General features: G+C 43.3%; 1 protein-coding gene across 14 annotated transcripts in view; it reads left to right on the top strand.

The window, feature by feature from the left end:
• The window catches only part of LOC113250190 (zinc finger protein 345-like), a 144570-nt gene that overhangs the window by 66319 nt on the left and 61057 nt on the right, over positions 1-17194 (top strand). For 13 of the 14 annotated variants that reach the window (XR_008960054.1, XM_057313974.1, XM_057313973.1 and 10 more), the window contains 3 exons: positions 6545-6618; positions 9830-9956; positions 10445-10540. Coding sequence is in view for 13 of the 14 variants with exons in the window: in XM_057313974.1 (XP_057169957.1) it covers positions 6545-6618; positions 9830-9956; positions 10445-10540 (297 nt within the window). In the remaining variant the exon portion in view is untranslated. The other variant, XM_057313970.1, reaches the window with a different exon arrangement.

Here is a 17194-nt window from a genome sequence, read left to right as displayed (position 1 = left end):
ACTATATTCCTTAAATTTTTAAGGCTTCTCCCGGTGTGCATGCACAGGTGTTTACTTAGGTAGTCGATCTGTTTAAAGCCTTTGCCATATTGTCTGCATTTGTTTGGTTTCTCCCTGTGTATGTATACTCTGATGTCAGGGAAGGTCTGAGCAATAGGGAAAGGTTTTGCAAATTCTTTACATTGGCTTTTTTCTTTATCTTTTTTATAGATTTTATGCATTTATTTGACACAGCACAAGCAGTGGGAGCAGCAGAGGGAGAGGGAGAAGCAGGCTCCCCGCTGAGCTGGTAGGCCGACCCGGGGCTCGATCCCAGGACCCCGGGATCGAGACCTGAGCTGAAGGCAGACGCTTAACCCATTGAGCCACCCAAGTGCCCCGACATATACTTTTTTCATCCTTGTAATTATGTGCCTTTTCATCTTTGTCATTGTTTGCTTACCTTACTTATTTGAAAATGATATGTTGTAATGAGGCAGTATTCTTGATAGGGTTTGAAACCTTCAAAATACCAATTAAAATAGAAACCCATTTAGTTTTGTCCATTTGAGAACTATGGTTGTCCAACTCATCTTTGATAAAAGTTCCTTTGGAAACATCAGTGAATCCAGTAATGGCCACTGAAGTTCTAAATTACTTCTGTGTAAGTCAGTCCATTCATGTTCAAATGCCCATGAGGAGGAAAAGTCTTTTTCAAACATAAGTGTCTCTTCCATTTGGCTGAATAGAGGAGTAGTATCCATAAGCAGATTAAGTCCATATAAGATCCAGTCCATCTCAGGGTGCCTGGGTGGCTCAGTCATTAAGCATCTGCCTTCAGCTCAGGGTGTGATCCCAGGGTCCTGGGATCGGGCCCCACATCGGGCTCCATGCTTCGCTGGGAGCCTGCTTCTTCCTCTCCCACTCCCCCTGCTTGTGTTCCCTCTTTCCTGGCTCTCTCTCTCTCTCTGTCAAATAAGTAAAATCCTTCAAGAAAAAAAATATCCAGTCCATCTCTTCCTGTTGGATTTGCAGTTGACCCCCAGTGGGAGTGCAGGAGAGCTGCTCCCACCAAAACCCTCTGATTCCATTTGAGCGAGTGTCCCGTGACTAATTTTCACAATTGGAAAGGAAAATTTGCTTTGTTCAGGAGGCTGGCCAATGGGGAACGTGGTAGATTCGTGTCCCAGGGCAATCTACAAAGTCACAGACGGAGCAGGAAGTGTTGAAGGAGGAGGCACACAGAAGTGGTGAGCATTACCATGCAGGGCAAGCAGTGCTACAGCACTTTTTCATTCCCACTATGATCTCAAAGAGACTCACTGCACTCAGGGAAGGCCGTGTTGTAGCACGGTGTAGCTTGATCTTCTAGGAACATCGGGTTCCTGGTTTCCCTAGCATCAGGTGTCTGTTGAAATCTCAAGGAAGCTACAATTAGTTGAGCTATAAGCTAGAGGGCACCTGTCAGTTCAAAGTATGTAGCCATTCCAGCGCTGGGAACAGTTATAGTCTGAGAAAGTCTGTATTTGGAGGATAATGTACAGATAACCATTAATGCAGCGTTTCTTGAGCCTTTACTCTGTGCACACATGTAGGATCCATGGTGTTGTGCTGGGACCTCAGGAACATATAGGTTAGTTAATACTCCTAATATGTTAGGACTTGGTATTCAGTGTCTCATATTTTCTCTGAGAATGTAAATGTTGGGCCCTGCCTTTCTGTTTCTTTTTCCTTCTTAACATTGATCGTATAAAATAGATATATATCGATTGGAAGATTATACAAAAGCATGAACTGAAACAGAAGAGGAAGTTCTCATTGTTGACTAAAAATCAAATTGGCATGAGTTAAACAGGAAAATCAAATTTAAACTGAACATGTAGACACTCCACACAGATGGGAAAGTTGCGAAGACCGGCAATGTAAGGTATGTGTCTTTGAAGAGGAGAGAAGGAGGAAATAGAACAAGGTGGAAGTCTGGGAACTCCAAGGGAAGTGCAATTCCCAGGAAGAAGGAAAAGAGGAAATACTTGGTAAACAAAAATTCTCTGGGCCACTCAAAAACAATAGGCTATAGAGAACTTTCTTCAAAGAGGCCTAACCAGGTTCCTCCCTGTTTCTCAAACCTAGTTTATATCATAATGTAGTTACCCAAGGGAATAGCTCTCATCCTACGGCAGGTTCTCTCTCTCAATTCTTTTTAGGTAGTGAGGGGAATGGAAAAGACGTTTCCTGAATCTGCTGGATTTTTATTGGTTTTTAAATCAAAATAATCTTCCTGCCAGTCACCCATCATGGAGGAACCTGAGCTTGGCCCACACAAAATGGAGGATAATCTGTTGATTTCAATAAACCACACACAGAAAAAAAAGTAGTGTATGAAATCTAAAAAAAAAAAAAAAAAAAAGTTATCAAAGTGAAGATTAGAATGTTTGCTGCCATCAACTGAGAGTGAAGGAAATGTTGAGATGTTGTTCAAAGGGTGATTGAGTCAGTAAATGGAATCCTGACTAAAATGCAGTCAGGAGATTTCAGCAGGGGGAGCTCTCAGGCCTTATCACTCATTGTCAACAGGAAGGGAAGGTCTTGACCTTACACAAGCGTGACCTTGGAAGTGGATTATAGTCTACAATTCCAGCCAGAGGAAGAGATGGTTTTCTTATCGCACGCAGGCTACAGCCTCACCAGTGAAAACCCACCATCCTTGAAAGTACCATTTTACTACAAAGAACTTTTATTTGTAACAGACTTCTCAACTTAGCCCGTCTCCTCAAAAAAGCATGCCCCTTGTTTGTTCCCGGGAATTGCCTATGGTTTTGCCATAGCTTGTGCCTACACACAATCTTTTCTTAGTTTCTGGGGTACAGCGTAGTGATTCCACAATCCCATACATCAGCGGGTGCTCATCAGGAGAGGTGCACTCCTTAATTCCCCTCTGCTATTTAAGCCTTCCCCCCCACTCACCTTCCCTCTGGGAACCATCAGGTTGTTCTCTCTGGTTAAGCCTCTGTTTCTTGATTGGGCTCTCTGCCTCCCTACACTGTCACTTAATGACTGCTTAAATTCCTGGTGGAGGGGTGGATTATGGTCACCCTAAAGGGTCTTCTCATTGTTCTCCTGATTTTTCATTATAATAGTATTCTACTTGTGTTCTCTCTTTTGCTTTGTTCCCTCCTATTGTTGAGGTATATGCAAGCAGTTCCTGTCTCTTTCACCCAGCCAAGGAGATGATGCTTACTACTCATTTCATCCCAGTATTCCCTCTGGACTCTACAGGAATAGCCTTTTGTAATACTTACATGTAGGGACAGATAGTGACAAATTTGGGTCCACGTGTCAGGACATGTCTACAACCCCTGTCCCCAAAGAAGTTACAGAAGATGAATCCTTCAGCTTTCAACAACTGTAAAGATTGAAGGATTAAAAATTGTTCATTGATGAAATGATGAGAGAGAAAAAGAGAAAAATGTTCCCCTTTAACCCAGAAGCCTGACTTACAGCCTGCATAGCTTTGATAAGGATCAAATACGTGCTGGTTGGTACATTCCTAGAGGGTCTCATGACTGCCTGTACATCTCACCCATAGTTAATATCAACCTGAATGATAAGCACCAGAGAAATATTGTAGTAGTTTTATGAGTAGAAACTGAAAAAAACATTTATGATCAGGGCGCCTTTGTGACTCAGTGGGTTGAGCCTCTGACTCTTGATTTCTGCTCAGGTAATGATCTCAGGGTCCTTGGATCCACTCCCCCCCCCCCCTTTGGCCTGTGCTCAGAATGGAGTCAGCTTGTCCCTCTTCTCTGCTTCGCACCCCCCAGCTATCTCTGTCTCTCAAAGAAATAAGATTTTTAAAGGAAAAAAACATTTATGATCTAATACTCTCTACATGAACTCTCTCTCTTGAGCACTCAGTGTATAACCACCAGCTTCATAGTCAAAATGAAGCTCTTTCTGCCCTGGGGTCCTGTACTGTAGTACTTGGATAAACGTACTAAGTAGCACCATCAAACATCTCAAGAATCCTTTCCGGGTGGTTGTACTCATCAATCCCACAGCAGTTTGTTACTGAAAAACCCAAGTTTGGCTGCCAGTCGCATGAAAAGCCAAGACACAGGCATGAGTCTTGATTGGAAAGGAATAAGAGGTGTATTCAGGAGGCCAGCCACTTGGGAAGAAGGTGGAGTCTTGTCCAAAAACCAACTCTAATGTTTCTGCCCGGCCCAGCGATTTTTAAAGGACCTCAAGGGCAGTTAAACAGTACAAAGGGGGGCACAGGAATCTGTACCACTATTTGAGGGCAGACTCCCCGCGGCTCCCTGTACACATGAAGGAGGTGCTGGGCAGGGTATGATGGTGCCCAGGGCGAGCTTGTGCAGGACACTTCAGCCGCAAGGCCTGCTAAGGAACAAATGCGTGATCTATAAATATACAAAAGGACGATGTGATTCATGACTGACACAGGCTAAAGGTGCTTGCTACATATGAAGCCTACTAAGTTGGCTGGAAGGGCATTGGCAGGACTTCAGACTAACCTTGAAAAAGGTGCTCTAGGTTTATGCTGTTACTGCAAATGGAAGGATCTCATTCTTTGTGAAGCTGATGATACACCATCAATAAGTGAGACGGGGAAACTCTATCCGGAAGAGCACAAATGACTCAGAATAACTCTGGACCACACAGGCTTGCCTGCCTGGTGTGGCAAACCATTGTTGGACATCGCAAAACACATTTGCTCTCCTTTCTCCTGTGCGTATCCTTGCCCCTTTCTGAAATGCTAAATCCCCAACCCCTTCTTAAGTCACAGTGGCCTGTAGGCATCAGTTGCCTGTCTTTGAGCCTCATGTCTCTGAGGCTCCCCGTAGGTAAGACATCACTTTCTTTTTCCCTTGTGAATCTGTCTTATGTCCACTTACATATTAGAGTGGCCAAGGAATTGAGAATGGAGGAAGAAAAACATGTTCCTCTTCTTCACATTCTGCTGTCAAAACCTGACCTCCGTGCTTCGGAGCCAAAATAGAACGTGAAGCTGGAGCTGGGATCAAGAGGAAGGACAGGTTAATTACTTCGCCAGCAAGAGAGGCTGCAGTGGGTCAGGGCCTTCAAAACTGCAAGCCCCCCAGAGGCAGGGGGTGGGGTATTTGTCGGGAAATCCCTACAGGATCTAGCCGGTTCCACCAGGAAATGTGTCTGTGCCTCCAGCTGTGTCCATCACCTTTTCAGGGTGGGACCCGGTGGTTGAAAGGAAAGGCTAAGAAGGGAAGAGAGGAAGGTTGCAGAAGAGAGGGAAAAGGATCTCTAATACCAAGGCTTGCTGATGTTTTAATGTAGCCATTTTGATTTTTGTTCAGCTGTGTTTACGTGGTTTCAGTTCAGTCACGAGAACAACTGTAGGAAGACGGCTTCATTTTTTGCAGAGAGAAACGACTCTGTATTTTCTAGAATGGGTAAAATAAAGGTTCACACCAAATTTCAGGGAGCATGTTGAGGAATTAGAATGCTCGTGTATTGCCGATGGGAGTGAACAACGTACATTCCCTTTGGAAAAGTCTGTGGCAGTTAGTTATGAAAGTAAACATTTACCTACCGAGGGAGCACATGTTGTCACCCCAGCATCTCGTTAGCATAAGGATTCTTTTCGGCTGGTATTTTAAAGAAAGAGCAGACGGGGGCCTGGGTGGGTCAGTCGGTTAAGTACTTGTCTTTGGCTCAGTCATGGTCCTGGGATCAAACCCCGCGGTGGGTTCCATGCTCAGTGGGGAGTCTGCTTCTCCCTCTCCCTCTGCTACTCTCCTTCTCTGAGCCTCTTCTCTCACTGTCTCTCTCTCAAATAAATAAATAAAAATCTTTTTAAAAAAGAAGAAGAAGAAACAGCAGACCAAGAAAGAACTCTGAAACCTGGCTGGGTATTTTTTTTAGCAGACATTTGCATCTCTAAGGGAAAGCTCCATTTGTAAGGGTGGCTTCCTCCGTGTAGCAAAAAGAGGGAGAAAGAGACCGTGATCCATGGACAAGGCATGGATTAAATGGGAATAACAACGACAGCCCTGATGAGTGCTTTTTGCCTGGTCACCTCGCCAAATGCTTCCCAGTAGGTTCAAGGAGGGATCAAATCCCGTGTCCCCCACCCTAGAGTCTGTCAGTCGGTGAGGGGGGAAACAACTGTGGTGTTTTCATTAAATGCTCTGGGCAATTCTAGGTGAAGCCAGGGTTAAGCAGGCTTAACCAGGAATAGAAGACAGCTGAGTTCAGGCTTGGCTCAAGGAGAAGTAACACAGGTGCTGCCACGGGAATCTGGAAGCATCAGGTCCATGCAGCACACGTTTCTTCTTTCTGCTCTAGCAGAAGTTGTGTGTGTCTGTGTTGGGGGAGGCCCCCTGAACCAGGGAAGGAAAGACTCCAAGATTGGTCTCCAAGGAAGAATTCTTTCTTTCTGAATAGCTTCTGACACAAAGGGATAAGAAATTGAGCCTTTTTGTGCATTTGAAAGTCCTCCCTGCAGGCAAGATATTTATGGGTGAAGACACCTTGTTGGGGGCTTTAAAGGCATTTTCTTCTGCTGCAGCTATGATTTCTCCTGGAATCCTTCTGAGCAAGAAGTCCAGAGGACGCGGTGAAGAAGAAATGGCCAGTTCTCAGGTAAGCCTTGCGTGCGAGTTCCGAGGCCCTGTCGTCTTTTTCTGGAGAAATTCCTCACATTTAGAAATTGTTAATATTGATTTTTTCCTAGTTCTGATGTTTCTGCTCTATGTTTACACCCAGGTTTTAAACCTTTTCAGACATGATACTCAAATTCGATCTTTAGAACCCTTCTCCCCTATCAGCCAGAGACTTCTATCCCTTCTCTCCAACCGGGCTTAGAGTCGGCCATCAACAGTTGTCACTTTGAACCTGCCTGCCAGTATTGCAAATAGTCCCTTGGTGACAGATGCTTGGGAAGGTGTTGAGTTAAAGATTCCTGTTGCTGAAGGGGACTGGTCCTGGGATATCAGTGATGGAAAATGGTCTTATTTAGGCCCCATCTGGAAGCCTTATCAGCTCTGTGTAGACCAGGAGTAAGAAAAGCACAGATAAACAGCAAATATGTTACGATATCCCTAATCACTTGGAATATTCTCTGAAAAAAGGGGGGGGTTCATATCCTTTAGAATGTATCTAAAATATACTAGGTATTACAGACCGGGAAAGTACATGTGATTGAAGTTTGTATAAATCGACTGTATTCTCATAATGTAATTGACATGCTGGTTTACTGTTTAGGGGCTACAAGAATGTGGTCCGTAAATGGGGTGTCTCTTGAGTGGATGGGGATTTTGGGTGATGAGCAGGCATGGGCCACTGCCAGGGGAAGTGAGAGAATTCAGCCGAGGCAGAACAAAGGAGCCAGGAGCTCCTCGAATGCCTTGTGCTTGGAGGTAGTGGGTGTGGCGTAGTTTTAAAGGAGAAGATGGGACAGTCTGGGGACAGATGGAATCTTCCCTTTTGGGAACTGAACCTGGTTGTAAGTAGCCCATTGGTTGGTTAGGGCCTTCGGCTCTTTGGGGGTGGTTCGTTCCTGTACCTGTCTGCATTCAGGCAGATAGTCACCGGCCCTTCCCCCATTCCAGCACTCAAGCCAGTTTGCCTGAAAGGAGGCCTCTAGAAGGAACACGCTGGTGCAGGGTTCTTGTGTGGTGTAGCAGAATGAGTATCAGGCACAAAAGGGGAAAGTGATTATCACGTGAAGGTGAGAAGAGAAAGCAAGCTTTCTAGAGTGAGCGGGGTCCCGAATGGTTGCCACCCAGCGCCTTTATGGTTGGTTTTATAGAAAACTGACCGGGGACCTTCAGTCTCCTTGACGTCACCGCTAATAGCAGCATGATTACTTCTCCTTTGAATATGTCATCTCTGGTGTTTGAAACAAATGAGGTGGTCTGGTCACATTCCCTTAGCTCTTGTGTCCTTTATGTGCCCCCTTTCCTGGGATTTTTGGTGAGTCTGGTCACTTAGCCCCATACCTATCCACCCCTCCCTAACCCTCCCTCCCCTTACTCAACACCAAGCAACAGGTCCTTCAATGTGCCTTAGGCGCTGATGATCAACTTGGTCATTAGGGCTGATGTTAACTTCTTGTAATGGCTTGTTGCTCTGCCAGATAGCTCCCCCTGTAAGGCTCACATTGTCCTTGTTAATTCCTAAGGGTCTTGGACGGATTTACTGGGTGGTGGGCGAACCATCCCATTTCACCTGGAAGCCCCTTTCTTCTGAGTTTCTCTTTGTTCCTAGTTTCTGATCAGGAGAACAAAGCAAAAGAAATGTAGAGGTAAAGGAAATGTCCTTACAAGATAAATATTTGGGACATGGAAAGTATGACTGTCCTCAAGGAATTCACAGGTGCCTTAGTGTTAATGCTTTGCTGCAGGCAAAATCCCCTTAGAGACTTTTTTTTCTCTACCCCCTACCTGAAGAGTATATAATCAATACCTTCTCACAATCACAGTGCAGCTCTTTCTGCCAATGGGTCCTGTCCCTGAGGTTTCATCAAAACAAATTTGTTTCACGAAAAATGTCTTCAAGAATACTTTCTTGACCATTTCCCCCAACGCCCCTACATCAGTTTCCACTGCACAAATGAAGACTCTGACCTTCATGTAGTTGGTAGTATTGTCTCCTGGGCCTGGGGGATCTAAGTCAGTCATATGGCCATCCTGTGAGTTTTTACTTTATTCCACACTCATGTGATAGACATCCTCTTTATAAAAAAAAAAAAGAAAAGAGTACTTTATTTATTTAGTGATTGATTGATTGATTGAAGCGAGTGAGAGAACTAGTGTGTGTGAGCGAGGAGAGGTGATCCCGTAGAGCCAGAGGGGGAGGGAGAGAATTTCATGCCGACTCCTTGCTGAGTGGATCCTAGGACCCCGAGACCATGACCTGAGCCAAAATCAAGAGTAGGACACCTGAGCCATTGCATTACCCAGAAGCCCTGGTAACAAGTAGTACGTATTTGACTCTTAGCAGAGCTATGCAGTCGGTGGGTCAGCCTTCTGAGTTAAAGGTGAACATTTTTCTGCCTCTATCCTTCTTCATACCAGACTCCTAAATAATAGGTGTTTTATGTGTATCATTCTCTGTGTTTGTGTTGATATCATGTGAATAAAAGCCAGAAGCAGCATCATCCACAAAGTGATTTATAAGTGTGACGTCATTGAAAATGGTTCTTGAATTACATATCATGACAATTTGTACTCTATCACGTTTCATGTGTATTTCACTACTTCCTAAATGTGTGGATGGGTGCATGAAATGTAAATGGTTAGATTGATTTTGTGGGGATAACTTCTTGTTTCCATCATTGTTCTCATGTTTGACACCTGCTGTGAACATTGGCATAGAGTCCTCTCTGAATATTGACCTGCATGTCCTTTTCAGTCAACTCTAGGATCATAACCAGAGTTCAAACCTGATGTCTTTGCACATTTGGTAATTGAGGTTTGTGCTTCTCTGTGGGTGGAGAGTATTAGCCTTATATTGAGGTAAAGGTAACTAGATCACTCCATGGGTTACATCTGTGTCCCTCTCCCTCAAACTGGGCCAGCCCAAGCACTTCCCCTGGGTGGTCATTACCTTTCGTTGGATAGTTTCTGTTTTCCCCACAGGAGACTCTGTCCATGGGGTGTTTTGGCTGAAGTAAAGGATAAGATGGACAGAAGAGTGAAGTAAAATGTGGGATCTAATTTGGGGGGTACAGTCAGGTAAGCAGCGAAGGTCAGATGTTGGGGTCTAGCTGGTGACACTAACTCCCTCTTGATCTTAGGGGCCATTGTGAACTCTGTCCATGGCCACTTGGTGACGGTGGTATGTCTTGCAGGGACTCCTGACATTCAGGGACGTGGCCATAGAATTCTCCCAGGAGGAGTGGCGATGCCTGAGCCACACGCAGCGGGAACTGTACAGGGACGTGATGCTGGAGAACTACGGACACCTCCTGTTCTTGGGTGAGGATGACTCCTTCCAGATTTCCCAAGCCACTCTCGGGGTTTCGTTCTTCCTTTCAAGACTGTCTCTTGGATGATTCCCCTTTGCGCAACTGCAATTCAGGTCACTGCACTAAGGAACAAAAGTAAGGATTTGTAGATGGGGACAAAAATCTTCTTGATGTTTGCTTTTCAACTTTAGCTTCCCCTTCCTTAGGGTAACATCATTTCTGTTGATTAGTGGTAGTTCTGAACCTGGCGTGGCATGGAGCGGTACTGCCTCCCTTTAAAATCCAATTTTTCGCCGCTTTATTGTCTTGGTAGAACATGGAAGTGCAAGTTAGGAAGTGAGTGTTTGAAACTCCTGCATGTTTTCTAGGGGCTGTTGGTGAACAGTGTTGGGGAAATCATCTTCTAGAGTTCTACAATGTCCTCTCTTCCCTACTGAGCCCAGTAGTGGCTTGCAAGGATCCCCAGCCATACTTATATACCGTTTCTCTATTAAACAGGTCTCATTGTGTCCAAGCCTGATTTGGTCTCCTTTTTGGAGCTGAGGAAGGACCCATGGGATGTGAAGAGAAGGAAGACAGCAGGCTTTGATCCAGGTAGGTGGCAGTGAATGAAGTGATGACAGAGGACGTCCAAGTCTGGAGGAGGAGGAAGATAGACCTTAAAATGCAGTTCCAGTAGCTCTGCTGGAATGAAAATCAGTTGGAGAAGCCCACGTGTATCTCCCCGTCCGTCACAGAGGGACGTCTTGTCACAATATTGTCATGCTTTCATATTCTCAAAGGCTTCTGCTTCAGCTCCAGTGATGGTTCGTCACAGCCACAGTGAGGGCCACGGGGTGTGGGAGGGCCTCCATAATCAGAGAGCTTTTCCATTGCATTGAGGGCTTTAGGGAAATCTCCCTATTCCGGAGGGTCTGTGCTAAGCCTCTTCTAAGTTCCATTTTGCCTCTTGGGAGAAAGTGTGCAGAGTTGTGTGGGGCATACTGGGGATTGGCGTGGGGATCCCTTCAACACTGGAGGCAGTGTTTTCTGGTTCATGCTTTCCAGTGTTATGGAGGCTTCAGTCTTAATCATACACAATGGAGACTCATCAATGTCATCAGGTAACAAAGCACTTCCCTAACGGGAGAAAATACAATCCTTTATTTCACTTCAGATGTTCATTTTCCTTTGTATTAACGAGAAGAAGAGGTTTCCCCTCCTTGCGTTCCATTCCTTAGTGGTGAAATAACGTAATGTCTCTATTTGTTCTGTAGATTTCCTACATACAGTAATGTTATGCGGGATTTACAACTTTTGGATCCTGCAGCCAATAGTAAAGTCTCATTTCTTAGCTTCTTAATAAGTGCATCATTTTCTAATTTTGTCTCGTATAATAAGAATTTCTTCTGACTTTGTCGTATGTTTGCACTTTCTTATTAGTTGTCTCTGAGACTCAGCTCTTATTTCTTAGATCAAAAGTTCTAATGTGGGGCGCCTGGGTGGCACAGCGGTTGGGCGTCTGCCTTCGGCTCAGGGCGTGATCCTGGCGTTATGGTATCGAGCCCCACATCAGGCTCCTCTGCTATGAGCCTGCTTCTTCCTCTCCCATTCCCCCTGCTTGTGTTCCCTCTCTCGCTGGCTGTCTCTATCTCTGTCAAATAAATAAATAAAATCTTTAAAAAAAATTCTAAAAAAAAAAAAGTTCTAATGTGACATGGGCATGTGCTTTATTTTTATTTTTTTTAATATTTTATTTATTTGATGGAGAGACAGCCAGCGAGAGAGGGAACACAAGCAGAAGGAGTGGGAGGGGAAGAAGCAGGCTCACAGTGGAGCAGGGAGCCTGATGCTGGGCTCCATCCCAGGACCCTGAGAACACACCCTGAGCCTAAGGCAGACACCGAACCACTGAGTCACCCGGGCGACCCAGGCATGTGCTGTATACGAAGAGATGTAGATAGTAAAATTCCCATATTGACACAAATCTTCTGTTCCTGAATAGAATTTTACTTCAGGAAAAATTAATCATAAGGTTTTTTTACTATTTTCTTCTGAATATATCTGGATTTACTTCCCAGTATGTATTTTTTATAAAATGATTGTCAGCCTATTTTATAACTGTTTTGGTCTTTTTTTATTTAGAAATGGAAGTTTTTTGCTTCTCTGCTTCGTTCTAGAGAATGGGGTACATCCTTGAATTCTGTGTAACAGGAGGAATGTATGAGTTACAGAACACATTTTTTGATGTCACGTTAGTCCTTATTCATAATATTTTTATTACAGCTTTTCATGGTTGATTTTAATGAGTATTCCTTCCAGTTTACTCTCACTGAACATATACCAAAATTGAAAATGCCTTTTTTTCATGGATACACAGAGTTTAAATTGCAGCTCTGTAGAAGGTTTCCTTTTAAATAATTCATATATTGCATTATGTCGCATTTTTTTCAGTTAAATTTAGGCTTGTTCTCATTTTGGAATTCCTTAATAATGTGCTTCCTTTCGTATGGGACTTTCCTCAACATTAGTTAGTTGTGGGTTTTTGTTTTTGTTTTTATTTACCGATGTATTTTGTTAGACGATGACAGTTTTCAGCACTGTACGCTTTTGAACAATGTGGGTGTGACTCAAATGTGAATCAGGTTTATGCCCTTTGCCAGGAACATTATGTATGTGTCTATGAAATATCACCCCTACAGAGTGTGTAACTCGTCTTGTGTATTTCTGGTGGTTACGAATATTCTAGCATATCTAGGTGAGTTGTTAATACTTGTAATAATTTCAAATCTGTTAATTGTTGAATTTATATTCTCTTTGCATGAGAAGCACTTTTGGTGAATCGAAAGCAATTTGAAACTTTTTTCTACGTCTGTATCTCATATAGGTATTATATTTTATCTTAATTGTGGTGTTATATGCATGATATGGTTTGACACCATTTTCATTCACTTTTCTGTCTTCTGTCTGTATTTTCATTCTGGTTGCCTTAGAGATTCCTTAAAACATCTTAAAGGTGTAACAAACCATTTTCAACTGCTGTCGTCAATTTTATAGGCAACTTTTCTACTTAATCTTCTCCAGCCCTGAACCTACTATCACAAGTTGTATCTTTTATGTGGTACAGTATATTATGTAGATTTCTGAATTTTACGCTTCTGTTTATGAAAATTCTATAGCAGCAATACAAGTGATTGGACTACCTCATTACAGCACTGCAGGTTTCTAGAATTGTGTACATACCGATGTGATCAGGAGTTTTATGTTGTCCTGTGGTTCCAGTTACCCTTTAGAATCCTTGGTTTTCAACCCAAAAGACTTCCTTTCACATTTCTTGTAGGACAGGTTTACTAGTAACTTGAAGGGTCTTTTACTAGGCATAGTTTTCATTTCCACCTTCGTGGAAAACAGTATATTATGCCAGGTAGATGACTCTTGGTGTAGACTGTTGAATCTTTCTGTACTCGAATACACGATCCCATTCCCTTCTTCCTATAGGGTCTGCTGAGAACTGCAGTAATCATCTTACAGGGGCTCTCCTGCAGAAGAGGAGTTGCTCTTGTCAGGCTTTTTCAAAATTCTCTTGTCACATGTGATTTTTTAAGGTTTTATTTCTTTTTTTTTTTTTTAAATATTTTATTTATTTATTCGACAGAGATAGAGACAGCCAGCGAGAGAGGGAACACAAGCAGGGGGAGTGGGAGAGGAAGAAGCAGGCTCATAGCTGAAGAGCCTGATGTGGGGCTCGATCCCATAACGCCGGGATCACGCCCTGAGCCAAAGGCAGATGCTTAACCGCTGTGCCACCCAGGCGCCCCTAAGGTTTTATTTCTTTATATGATGGAGAGAGAGCAAGCAAGAGAGAGAGGGCGAGCAGACACACAAGCAAGGCAGTGGTCGGCAAGGGAGAGGGAGCAGACACACAAGCAGGGGCAGTGGTGAGCAGGGAGCATTATGTGGAGCTCCATCCCAGGACCCTGGGATCATGACCTGAGCCGAAGGCAGGCACTGAACCAACTGAGCCACCCAGGTACCCCTCACCTGTGATTATTGATAGATTATGTATAATGTGTCACTGTGTTCAGGTCTTGACATTGATCCTACTGTGAATTCCTGAGATTGTTGAATTGGTCCATCTTTGCACATAGGTGTGAAGTAAAAGCCTTTAGTTCTTCGTGTCAACGCTCTGCCCCGTTTCAGTCTCCTCTACTTATGGGGGTCCCCTTAATGTACATATCAGTCCACTTAGGTGTCTCCTGAGTCCCCAGTCCGTGTCCTTTCCCCCATTTTTCCTTGGTCTTCTTAGTTAGCAGTTTAAAACAAGGGGTTTTTAGCTTGTCGGATTCTTTCTTCTGCTTGAGCAAGTCTGTGGGTGACCCATTGGTGTGTTTTTAAATTCAGTGATTGTATTCTTCAGCTCCCGATTCCTGGGTGGTTGGTTGATATACTTTGTCTCTTTGGGTTACATTTTGGTCGTGCCCAGTTTGCTGGTACCATCTAGTTCCCTATCTGTTGTCTCTTCCTGTCTCCATGCACAGCTTTATGATGCTTCCGTCTTTGTCATGCAATGCAGAGTTCTTCATTGATTGAGGGTCCCTTTGTGGGATTTAATTTGTTCTTGTGATTGGAACACATTTTTCTGTTTATTCTGTAGAGTTGTGATCTTTTGTTGATATTTTGGGATTAAAAAAAAAAGCCTCTGGGCCCAGGTTTCTGGACTTGCTCTGTTTTAAAGCACACAGATCGTAGTAATTATGGTGCGTGTCACACATATTCTGGGTATTTGTTGTGTCAAGATTCTTGTAATTTCCCAGGTCACAAAAGTGCAGTTACTTTACAGCCCATGATACCTTCCTCTATTTCCCTTCAGCTCTGTTATCTTTCTGTGTCTGAACAAATACTCCGTTTGGTCTGAGCAGCTACCACAGTGCTTCCAGAGGGCGCGCTCCTTCCCTCTTTTTTCCATGTCGTGCATGACAGAAGTGCCGTCCGTTCCTCAGGCAACTGCAGAGAGGTCAGATCATTGAACACACAGGTCAGTCCTTTGTAGGAGTTTTCTCACAGTGTGACCATGGAGTGTCAGGGAGGGTGAGCAGCTGCCATGGGCAAGTGTCAAAGCCTTCCCTTGTCTCTTTGGTGTGGCTCTCCTTCATTGGTACTTGTTGGGTGTGTTGGGTTCTCCCAGCTAGCTTCTGGAGCACTCTCAAAGGTAATTTGGTCCATATTTGTCTCCGTGGAAGAGCAAAGGCCAAGTGCTTCCAGTTCCTCATTTGCTGATGCCCTAGGGTAGTTATTAATGGGGCATGTTAGCACTTTAACGTATATGCATGTGAGCATAGTGAGTGGGGTAACTTATTTTGTATCTCTTAGTTGTGTGTTTCCGTAATACTCTAGGCCTGTTAGCAAAGACAGGCAAAGAAGATTGTGATATGGAAAGTACAGAAGCTGTGGCCCTGAGCCCTGAGTATTTTTAGTTACGACTGACTGGGAATGTGTTCGGGGGAGGGAAGGGCAAGACGGGTTTTATGTCGGATCAAACCAAACTGGGACAATTACCCATAATGAAATCCCTCCTACTGGAAGAGGTCAAGGGTAAAAACATTCTGGGGGGGCATTCCTAAGTCAGTTATATTTGCAGAAGAATGTCTTTGAACTCAAGGAACCAGACCAATTTTTATAGGTTCATATACTCTTAAAAGAGCATTTGTAAATTCTAGAAACGCCCACTAGTCCATGCTGAAAATAGTCACTGAAACCATTTTAAATGTAAGTTTGGATCAGTCATGCACAGGAACATCTCTGAAAGTGAGACATTGAAAAAAGAAGGTAACAATTCCAAATGTGATTGATTTGAAAAGTCCTTGTCAGGAGGTTCATTATTCTTCAACCAACATAACATCTATCCTTTTCCAGTGTCTCTGATTTTGATAAACATGGGGGGTTCTTTATGCAGTCATCACTGTTCAATAGTTATACATAATGCATAACGTGGAGCATGTTTTTTTTTTTTTTTTTTTTATGTGTTGTGCTCTTGGAGTCCTCTCTAAGGGCCCTTCTAGCTTCCAGAATTACTGAGGTGTTTATAATGGAGACAGAATGTTTTAATGAAATGAATCTCTGAAGCATGAATCAAGGGTCAAATTGTAATAAGCCTCAGGGAACTCAGTTTCCAGAGAACTAGTGTATCATAGTAACTTAGTAATGCATGGGGGACTGTCTTCGATGCAAGCTCGAGTCTTAGCATACACACTGCCATGGTATCCTCACTGGGGAGAAGACGTCTAAATGTAGAAAGTCTGGTAAACATCTGGACTCGTCTTCACAACTCGGTCAACAGCAGAGATTTCATATTGGAAGGAAATCTTACGAACGTAAACAATGTGGCAAAGCCTTTGACTGTCACTCAAAACTTATCAACATAAGGTAGTACATAGTGGTGAGAAGGCTGAGAAATGTAAAAACAGCAAAAAATGTGGCAAAGCCTTTAAGCAGAACTAGAACGTTCTAAACATGACAGAGAGTGCAGCATGACAGAAACCCTACAACTGCCGAAAATGTGGCAAAGCCATTATTTCATACTCAGAACTCTTCAACATGAGATAATACTCCTGTGGAGATGCTGTACACGTGGCAAGAAGGTTGGCCAAGTCTTCCCATGAACACATTCTTCCTCAGCTTCAGAGAAAGCGTACTGGATAGAAATGCCAGAAATGTAATGATTGATGACAATCCTATATTTTTAACATATACTTCAAAAAAATGTCTTCGTGAAGGATAAAAATATTACAGATATGAGCAGTTGCAAACTGTGCAATGGAATGAAATTTCTGTAACATCAGAGCATTCACAGCAGAAAGCATTAAGTCCATCTCCTTTTGCAGACATGATCCTAAATTAGGGTATTTATTATGGAGAAAAATCCGAAGTTCAAACAGTTAATTACATTTTAGTTTCGACAATGCAGACGTTAGGGGTGTCAACGCTTCCACGATTGACAATCTGCTTTTCACTTTTGGGTCCCCAAAAGTAAAACCATACCTACTTTCCATGGAAATAGCCTATTGTTGAGAGGAAGGCTTACCTAAAATATAAACAGTTAATATCCCAGACTTAGTATGTTGTCTGTGTTTGTGTAAGTGTTGTTATAATAAAGTAAGCTTCAGAAGAGTCAATATTAAGGAAATCATAATGAACAGAAAATATTTTTACAATACTGTATAGTATGTATCCAAAAAATAAAAAAATAAAAAAGTATGTATAAGTGGACCC

The sequence above is a fragment of the Ursus arctos genome, unplaced genomic scaffold (assembly GCF_023065955.2).
Source record: "Ursus arctos isolate Adak ecotype North America unplaced genomic scaffold, UrsArc2.0 scaffold_19, whole genome shotgun sequence".
Classification (NCBI taxonomy): Eukaryota; Metazoa; Chordata; class Mammalia; order Carnivora; family Ursidae; genus Ursus; species Ursus arctos.
Note: the sequence above shows the minus strand (reverse complement) of the source record. Positions and strands in the feature narration are given on the sequence as shown.